The 9,450-nt window shown below is 49.9% G+C and overlaps 1 protein-coding gene across 1 annotated transcript; it reads right to left on the bottom strand.

Annotated features, from left to right (window-relative positions):
• Window positions 1-496: 496 nt before the first annotated feature.
• Slc22a13 (solute carrier family 22 member 13) lies at window positions 497-9,206 on the bottom strand. Its single transcript, XM_026406779.1, has 10 exons — window positions 8,829-9,206; window positions 3,550-3,653; window positions 3,145-3,299; window positions 2,799-2,967; window positions 2,484-2,604; window positions 2,299-2,393; window positions 1,850-2,064; window positions 1,542-1,650; window positions 826-1,041; window positions 497-590 (listed from the first exon to the last, which is right to left on the bottom strand). The coding sequence occupies exons 1-10, from the start codon at window positions 9,204-9,206 to the stop codon at window positions 497-499; spliced, it is 1,656 nt and encodes a 551-aa protein (XP_026262564.1).
• Between the last annotated feature and the right edge of the window lie 244 nt (window positions 9,207-9,450).

Below are 9,450 nucleotides of genomic sequence, written 5' to 3' on the forward strand. Positions count from 1 at the left end.
GAAGGTCCTAGCACCTTAGCCAGAGGGGCCTGGTCCAGCCACTGGAAGAAACTACAACCTTCTCCTCATCGACAGCCCTTTATCTACCTGCCGCGTACAGTCCACAACTTCGAAATTTATTTCCTCTCCACTTGATCCCACTACTCAGAAAGGCCCTATCTAGTTCTCTGCTCTGGATTTGACTGAGTTTGAGGGGCAGGGGGTGCTCCAGACTGAGGGACCAGGATGCCATAGCCCCACAAACTATCAGAGAACAAATGAAGCCCATGACACACCCAAGACCCTAACTCGGGGCATTGGAGTGGGGCTCTGGGAATGAGAGAGGTGAAGGAAGGGGGGAAGTCCCGTCCCAGATGCTTCCAGGATTGGACTCAGCAGTGGCAGGGGCTGGGGCCATGTCCTATGCGCTGCCTCTATAAACAAGGCTGATCTGTGTCCTCTTGGGGACACAAAGGCAACTTCCTGCTGCTGGTGGTCTGATTCTTAGAGACCACAATCAGAAATATGTGCTGCTCACAGTGGTCACCCCTGGAGTAGAACTTCTTCCCGTAGACTCCATTTCTTTCTCTGGGGGCACGGCCGTCAGAGATCTGCAGGGAAAAGAAGGCTGTCATTGGTTGTCCAGAAATTGGTCCCATGGCATCACCCCTCACCATCTCCCTCCTGAGAATACGGGAAATCTGACCCAAGGTCGGGTTCCACAGGGATCCATATTGGCCACTAAGCAATGATGGACTAATGGTGAAGAGGAGGTCTGGGTTTCTAGTGGAGGGGCCACTGATGTGGGGCCCAGGTCCTGGGCTTCAGAGCTAGCAAGCTGCTCACCGTGTGCTGGGCCCCTGATCCAGGTCCTGGACGGTGTCCTTCAGGGCCTGGCCACGTGTCTCTGGCAGTAGAAAACAGAGCAGACCTGCCCCGATGGGGAAGCTGCCGTAGATGAGCATAGGGAGCTCCTTGCGGTACTCGCCCAGCAGGAGCACAAGTGGCGTGAGGATGCCGCCTATTCTTGAAAAGATGCTCACCAGCCCCATGCCTGTTTGCCTGCAGGAAGGCCAGTAAAATTTGAGCAGAATTGGCCTCAACCTGAGGCCACAGCTCTACCCCCAGACCCCTAATTGTGACACACAACCCCACCCCCAGCCAAAGGCCAGCACGGTCTCCAGTCTCCTCTGGCTTATTTAGTGCTCCTGCCCCTGCATGTACCTCCCACCTCCAGGCCTCCCTGTCTGCCTGTCCCATCTAAGGTCAAAGGCTATGGCTCCCAACCACCCCTTCCCTCATCTGACTGTTTCTTCTCCTGGGTCATTCGTTCTGAAACTTCTCCCACATTCCTGTCCTGACAAGGCCAGGCCATGGCCTACATCCCTATCTGTCCTCTGCCAGCCTGGAGATACTTGGGGACTTGCACTACAGCCCTGGTGGTCAGGGCCCCAGAACCAGCCTCATTAACTATTTGTGGGCTGGTGGTGAGGGTAGCAGAGGACGGGCCAAAATCAGGGCCCTAGAAGCAGAAAAGCAAGAGTCATATCAGCAGCTCTTACCGGACGACGGTGGGAAAGAGCTCAATAGTGTACAAGTAGGAGATGGTAAAGCCAGCAGAAGTAGCGAACTTCCCCACCACGGCCAGCACGGTGACCACCAAGGGCATATCTGCTGGAAGATGCTGGTCAACCACACGGAAAGTAGGCCGCCCACCACTTGGGCCCTGCCCGCCACCTTGTCCGCCCAAACCCCTCACCTCTTCTGTACCCAAACCCTGGGGAAACCTTTACTCCCGACAGGAGAGTGATGGCCATTGGTCCAGCCCCTGCAGCAGGGTTCAGGGAGGGAGGGAGACATCCAGTCATACCTTCTGGGATAAAGATGATGATAATACACATGAGGCCACCCAGAATCAGAGTCCCCATCTGGCTCCACTTGCGGCCCAACTTCTCCATCATGAAGATGCTGAGAAGGCGGGCAGGCACCTCAGAGGCTCCAAATATTAGCTGCGTCAGGTAGATGTCCAGGCCAAAGTCTCCCACTTGGAGGCTGACGCCATAGTACCCGAGACTGTCCACAAACCTGTAAGGCACCCAAGGGTTCCTGTCATTGCTGAGTGTGCAACGCCATCACACCCAGAGGGACAGTCTGCCTTGGTCAGTGTCACAAAAGGAGACACTGGCACAGCTAGGGAGAGAGCGCACAGCCTGAGAGCTACCATCCCACCGCTTGGTGGACACACGGGAAAAGTGGCCACGGAAGGGGCAGCGTATTGGCACTGTCCTCAGGAAGGGGCATGAGCCCTGGGCAACTCACCAGACACAGATGAGAATCAGGGTCACCTTCCGGAGGTGGGGGTGTCTGAAAAGATCCAAGGCATTCCCTGAGGAGGCTGAGTTCTCTGGGGCCAACTGAAAGAAGATGCAGGGTGAGGGGTCATGCAGAGGCTCTGGGGGGGTCAGTGTCAGGGGCAGGGACAAGCCCTGGCCTGCTGCAAGTACCTGGTTCAGGAGCTCTGGGGAGATTTTCCGCTTGTTGACTGAGGCTGCCTTCTGAACTAGTTGTTTGGCTTCCTCTATCCTCCCCTGGGTGAGGAGCCACCGAGCAGATTCTGGCAGAATCCTGTTGGCCAGGAGCGGCTGTGACCTTGGGGTCTGAAGTCCCGTGGAGCCTTCCTAGCCTTTCCGCACCTCCCTACTTGGAGACTTCCTCTCCCAGGCCAGCCTCCGACCGCCCCAGGAGGTGAGTGTGACCACTGCATTCCACCCCACAAAGCTGGCCTAGGGGTGGTTTGCTCCTGGCAAGTGGCTCCTCACCAGATGTACGAGAAGAACAGCAAAAAAGGAACAGCGCCAGCAATCTGAAGGAGCCTCCAGTTGCGGATACCATAAGCAAGTCCCGCCAGCACCATCTGTCCCAAGGCGAAGGTGAACTGGGCCAGGATCACGGCCCGAGTCCTCCACGAGGGGCTCACCCACTCTGAAACTGTGGGGACAGAAAAGCTGAGACTGGGCCTACACCCTGCCCCTTCACTCCCCGCCGCTCTCCAGATGCTGTCAGGTCAGCATGGGGGTCTCAGTCCCTGCACGAGAAGCTCCCCTGGGACTGCCTCAGGTATGGGGTGCCTGACAAGTCTCCCACGGGCGTGGGCCAGATACTCACTCAGGGTGACAGTGCTTATCATAAATCCAGAGACAGCGGTAGCCACAGCAAAGCGCAGGACCATGTAGAACTCAAAGCTGGGCACAAAGGCCGTGGCCAGGCCCACGAAGGCAGTCAGGAGGAGCTGCACCAGGAGAGAGGCTTTGCGGCCAATCCTGAGGTAAAGAAGCAGAGCTGTGGGTGGTAAGGGGAGGGACCCTGCTGCGGAGGAAGCAGGGAAAACCCCCACAGGCCTCACCTGGGCTGTCTGAGGGAGGAGACGTGGCCCTTCTCTGGGAGCCCCATGGAGGGTGGTGGGAACCAGGCCTCTTCCTGGAGGCCGGCATGAGGGGCACTTGGGGAAGCTTGGGCCCTAAGGAGCCTAAACACATGCTAGGTCAGGGGAGAGCGGGTCAAGGTTCATACCAGTCACAGAGGGGCCCAAAGATGAGGGCCCCAGCAAGGAGTCCCGACATGAACACCGACTGCGAGGTCTCCTTCAGGTGCTTCCGATGGCACACCAGGTTGAACTGAGGCAAACACGGGCAGATGTGAGTCTAGGGGAAGTGCTGAGGGCAAGTTCTTCACCACCTAGCCCTTGACAGCTCTCTTAGGGATCATGCCTATAGTTTCCAAACTGTGTTCCCACACACCCCAGGGTACCACAGTGAACTCACTGGGCACAGCAGAGTATATTCAAAGGGAAATAAACAGAGTGATATTTGACATCTGTCTGACATCACACAAAACTACCAGCCCAGGATAAGTTTGTACTTCAACATGAGATCACCCTTCTTTTCTGTCAATGACATCGTATGTCTGTGAAGTCCTGTTTTGGGTAACAGCTGTAGGAAAAAAAAAAAAAAAAAAAGTAAACCATGTACAAATCAGCAGGGAACCAAAAATGGACCTGGCAGTATCCAAGGGCTGGGAAGCTATGTGTGCTCAGGAGCCACATACATCCCATTAATAAGTTGTTGCCTTTCTTTAAGAATGAAATAAAATGTTTTTTCTTTGAATTCAGGTGTACTATTCTTTCAAACCACTCGTAAATTGTTAGGACATAAACACGTGTTATTCTTTGGACTTAACAATACATAGAACCATATTTCTTTTAGCCTAAAGGTACCATGTATAATCCCTGACACATTAAGGATATAAAATTTGAGAGCCTATGACCTACCACTGATGGTTGCATCCTGAGAAGTAGGGTCTCTTCCCCTCAGCTCAGGCAACCCTGTGACCCACTTGGGCCTCTCCAAATTTTCTCATCTGGCTGCAAAATCCCCTGAAACACTCACCAAACACAGGCAATCAGGCAATAAGGAGCGTTCACACATACCTGATTGGGACAGAGGAACATACACACATAGTGGGAGGGCCGGGTGGGAGATACATCTGGGCAAAAGCTGCCTACCCACCTGGAGATTTAGAGACAGCCTAATCCACAGTCTAGGAAATGAAGTGGAGAAAATATGTGGATCCACACAGCTCTGCACACATGTCCGCTACATGTGCACGTACAGTACACATGACCCCCTCACGGGCGTTCTGCACCCTTTGCACACAACTCAGCTTTCACATGAATGTTTTTAGGGGAACGTGCCATGTGAACCCTCCTCCAGCTTCCCTCCTGTGAGGATGCCTTTGAGTGCCTGTTTTGTGCCATGCACAGGGTGCTAAGCGCTTTACACGTATTACTTCAGATCATTGCCACAACAGCCACTGACTTATTGTTATTTTCCTCCGAGGGACGTTAGCAGCTAATCCTGCATCCCACAGCTGAATGGCAGCTGGTGGAACTGACACATTTCTATTGCTCTAGGCAGGGAATGAAACTGAGTGGAGTCTAAGGGAATGTTTGCTGAAAACGAGCAAAGGAACCAAGGCCAGCACATGGATGACCAGTCAATCACCATCAGTTAAATAACCTTTAGCAAGAAATTAACCAATCCAGGAGTTACCACTGTGCTCCCACTTCCGTTCTCAAGGACAACTGTTAATTTTTAAGGACTTTCGGTAGATGTCAAATGATTAACTGATTACCCCTGAGAATGACGTGGGACACGGAAGGGCTCTTAACTGTTGGTCCATCCTGTTTGTTTTTTCCTAGTAACTATGGATTGCCTTTGTAGCAACATACCATTTAAAATAAATAAAGGCTTGCAACTGCCAAGCTCTAGGGTCAGAACTGAGTGACTTTGTGTAACCTTGAGCCTGTTAGTCTATCCATCTGTGTCTTGGTTTTCAACGCGTACAAAGTTGGTGATAAAACCTGCTATATGGTATGTATCATCTGATAGGATTAAAGGAACTAATACATGTGACATACTTGGCTTGGTGGCTGTTACACAGGCGGTGCTCAGTAAAGCTCTGTAGGATGGCTGCACTAGCCCTGTGCTTACCAGGCTCTCAGGGCTATAGTGTTCTGCAGGCATGAATGCCAAGCTATGGGGGTCTTCCAAGTCTGGCACCTCTAGTCACTAGTCACAATTCTACTACCTCCCTTTAGTTTATAGCCCTTATATCATTAAATTCTCACGCTTAGTCCATTGTTCAGCAGCAGCAGAGACTGTGTCTTGGAGAGGTGCCAAAGTACACCCAAACTCACATAGTGTCATCATGTTGCAAATGGCACAGAGATGAAGAGGACTGCACTTGGGATGCCATTTATCCACCTCCCCAGCCCTAACACCAATAGTATTTGGTTCTGTTCAGGGACAGCCAGTAGCTTGCAGAATTCCACCCTCATTTCTAGAGCATGTCTTCCTTATTCTAAAACCTTCAAGGCCCTCTTGGATCTCTAGCAGAAATCCCATATTCTTCAGCACTGTACCTGTAACCCTACAAGAATTTCCAAACTTCATTTTTTGAGTATTCCTCAAAGATACCAGACATTTTTATACCTCCAGACCCTAAAAATGACTGTTTTTTTCTGATTCTCATTCTTTGCCATTCCAACGTTGCCCACAATCCCAGGAAAAGTGCTACTGTTTCTGCTATTGGTTGACAGTCTGTTTCCCTCCCCTTCAGAGTTCTATATGGACAGAGCCAGGAAATATTACACTGATAAGGTAAGAAATAGACAGGTACTATGACCTTCAAGGGCATGTGGCCTTAAGGAAACATGTTCTTTCTTTTCAGATTAGTGTGGTTTTTATTTTGGTTTGAATATGAAGCCCAGGTTATACTAAGGACACTGGGGTGTCCACTTAGAGAGGACCTTCTGCCTCAGTGTGCAGAGCTCTTTTTCATAGATTAAAAAAAAAAAAGCAGAAGCATAAGATCTCATTCCAAAGGAGCTCTGCTCTAGAACCAAGCTTAGATTGTCCTGTGGCACAGGTCACAAAGTCCCAATGTTGTACATTCCTTTGAGAGTCACAGTTCTTGGAAGGGTTGGAAGTGGAAGGGTAAGAGGTCCAAGGCCCAACCCAGCCAGCATGGACTAGGCTGCTGACTGAGGCTGAATTGAGGCCTCAGAGTGCTGCCCACAGGTTGTTGAAGAAGCTGAAGTCAGTTTCAGGTCTGTGCATGTCGGATCAAGTGGATACAAAACAATTTCAGTGAGGCAGACCACTGAGTGTGTTGCTGGGAGCCGTGGTGCCATTGGGAACACTTGACTCCAACACAACAAACAAATCTCCACCTGAGTATGTGCTGTTTTTGAAAAGTATGCAGTTACAGGATTGGTGGAGAGCCACAGACTCTTGACCTTTTTGACACTGAAGGACAAGCCAATTATGAGAGATTATGGCAGTTGAACATCCACAAATGAATGTGTTTCTTTTCTGTTTTTCAGGGGTCTCTGACCTCACTAGAAGTAAAAGAAAATGGGGTGCCTGAGATAATGCATCTACCATCTTGCTTGTTGAGACACAGATTGATCTCAGAGATGACCCCTCTCCTATTGAGAAATTTGCCAAGAGCAAATAGAAGACTTCAGAAAAGCTGTCCTTGACCAAAGGGCTGTCAAATGGGGTATTCTCACTCACATGGAAAGGCCTAATCAATGTGTTAGACACAGTAATATTAGTTGCCCTGGAGCCTCTTATAGCTAAAGAAGGGCTTCAGGTGTGTGCTGTCATTTATTAATATATTCCCCATGTTAGTCAATTTTCCATCTGCTATGACAAAATACCTGAGGAAATCAACTTGAAGGAGGAAAGATTTATTGTGGCTCATGGTTTCAATCATTTGGACTCAAGGCTATGGGCTTGTAGTGAGGCAGAATGTTCTGAGAAGGGTCATGTGGTGGAGCAAACTCATTTATTTCATGATCCCTAAGGCATGCCCCCAAGAACCCACTCCCTTCTACTAGGTCCCACTTCCTACAGTTTGTACCATTCCATAGGAGTCCATTTAGCTAGGAATCCATCAATGGACATTGATGAGTTTAGAACATTAATGAGTTTAGAATCCTCATGACTCAATCACTTCCCCAAAGTTATACCTCTGAACTGCATTGGGGGCCAGGTCTTCAAAGCATGAGCTTTGGGGGACATTCGAGATCCAAACTATAACATTCCTTGACAGGTGCCTTTTCTTTTCCCCTTTGAGTAGATCCAGTGCTTGATGAAACTCAGGTAGCAATCAAGAAAATTTGTTTGTCATTTGCTGGTTTTTTAAAGGGGAAGTTACTTTTTAACAAACAGCAACAGCAAAACATGTGCCAGATCCTTGAAAATACCCCCTACAAATCCTAGTTTACATTTGCCACCCCTATTCCAGGCACACCAAGTTACCTACTCCTTGAAAACCACCTGTTTCTGGCTTCCAGGCCTTTCTTTCGATACTCTTTCTGCAAAAAAAAAAAAAAAAACCTCTTCTCTGTCAACATTTTTGAGCATCTTGTTACCCAGCTCACATTACTACTTCATTTAGAAAGTTGTCTTCAGGAGAAAGCAAATTCTGGGCCTCAGAGGTCACCTAGCCCTTTTACTCCAGTACAAGGGATCCAGATCTTCCCTGACCACCAGGGGTCCTTGGAGAGGGACTCTGTGTCTAAACCTTAACAACCGGGAAGCCACAATAGCAAGGAGCTAGATGTTTCTGAGGGCCCCTCTTACTTCAAAGTGGCTAGAGAGAGCATCTTTCTGTAAATGTACCCAAGTCTCTCCTAAGAGAATGAAGTTAGTAGGAGCAAGTGCTTAATTATCCACAGGGCGAGTCTTAAGAGTCGAGAGTGTTCTCCAGCATCCCAGAGGCAGGGACCTACAGAGAGAAGCCGGAAAGTAGGAAGCCAAGTCAAGCAAGCAGGATGGAAAACAAGTGGACAGAGAAAGCAACAACCTATGAGTTAGGAAAGCACAGGACAGGCAATCAGGCCGACGTGCAAGGGTGAGCCGAAAGACAAGGGGAAATAGACAGCTAGGAACACGGGGTAGAGAGAGGCAGCATCAGAACAGGAAAACAGGGCACAGGCATAAAGGCAGGTGACTGGGCAGACAGACAGAAGGACAAGCCTGGAGACAAAAGGACAGGCAAAACTGAACAGAGAGCTGGGCAGGCAGAGCATACAGAGAAAATAGAGACTAGATGGACCAACAGGCAGAGGACAAAGAGAAAAAAGAAGGTGACTGCAAAAGTTAAAACAGGCATACAAATGGTCAGCCACACAGGAAGAGTTACAGAGATAGCAACAGTCAGTGCAGGGTCAGGCAGAGGGACCAAGACAAGTGGACAGATAGGCACAAGGCCAGCCGTACCTCGTTCAACAGCGATTGGGGCTTGTCCTCAGGATAGTGCCAGCTGGTCTCACAAGGCTGTGTCTCATTGAAGCGGTGGCTGAGGATGTCCTCCAGGCTAGCGTTATTGGGGGGTGGCCGGAACATGAGGCAGGACTCAGGTCTGCCCTCAGCATCCAGAGGCACGCTCAGTGTCAGTTGCTCAGCTGCACTCAGGTTGAGCGTGTGGTTCTTGACCCAGGCCACTGAACAGTAGTGGGTCTCATCCAGGACCATGAAGACCTGGCTAAACATATAGAAGGGGGACAGGAAGTTGGGGATACTCATCAGGATTGTCAACTGTACCTGGAAGCGACCAAAGTCACCTATTTCAGCTAGAACCTGGGCAAATTGAGCCATGGCTGCTGTTCACCACTCCTCAGGTAACTCTGGAGATTAGCTCTGGTGCACTTGTTCCTTTGGACAGCAGTGGCAGCTGCATTAATGTTTAATCCAGCCTTGCCTAGATCCACCTGTCACACAGCTCCCTAGTTGTGATCTGAGAAAAGCAGAATATAATGAAAAAAATCATTCCGTCTAGCTTGTAGCATCTGAGGCTATTTTATTTACTGTGAGCAGGCATCACAAGGGGAATTAAGAGCAG

The sequence above is a fragment of the Urocitellus parryii genome, chromosome 3 (assembly GCF_045843805.1).
Source record: "Urocitellus parryii isolate mUroPar1 chromosome 3, mUroPar1.hap1, whole genome shotgun sequence".
In the NCBI taxonomy this organism is placed as follows: domain Eukaryota; kingdom Metazoa; phylum Chordata; class Mammalia; order Rodentia; family Sciuridae; genus Urocitellus; species Urocitellus parryii.

Bases quoted from the DNA above. Each gene is read 5' to 3' on its own strand.
- Slc22a13 (XM_026406779.1), bottom strand. From the start codon at position 9,206: ATGGCTCAATTTGCCCAGGTTCTAGCTGAAATAGGTGACTTTGGTCGC. The intron at 1,651-1,849 runs GTATGACTGGAT...ATCTTCCAGCAG, and splicing joins CATCATCTTTATCCCAGAAG to ATATGCCCTTGGTGGTCACC. The intron at 591-825 runs GTGAGCAGCTTG...TTTTCCCTGCAG, and splicing joins GATCAGGGGCCCAGCACACG to ATCTCTGACGGCCGTGCCCC.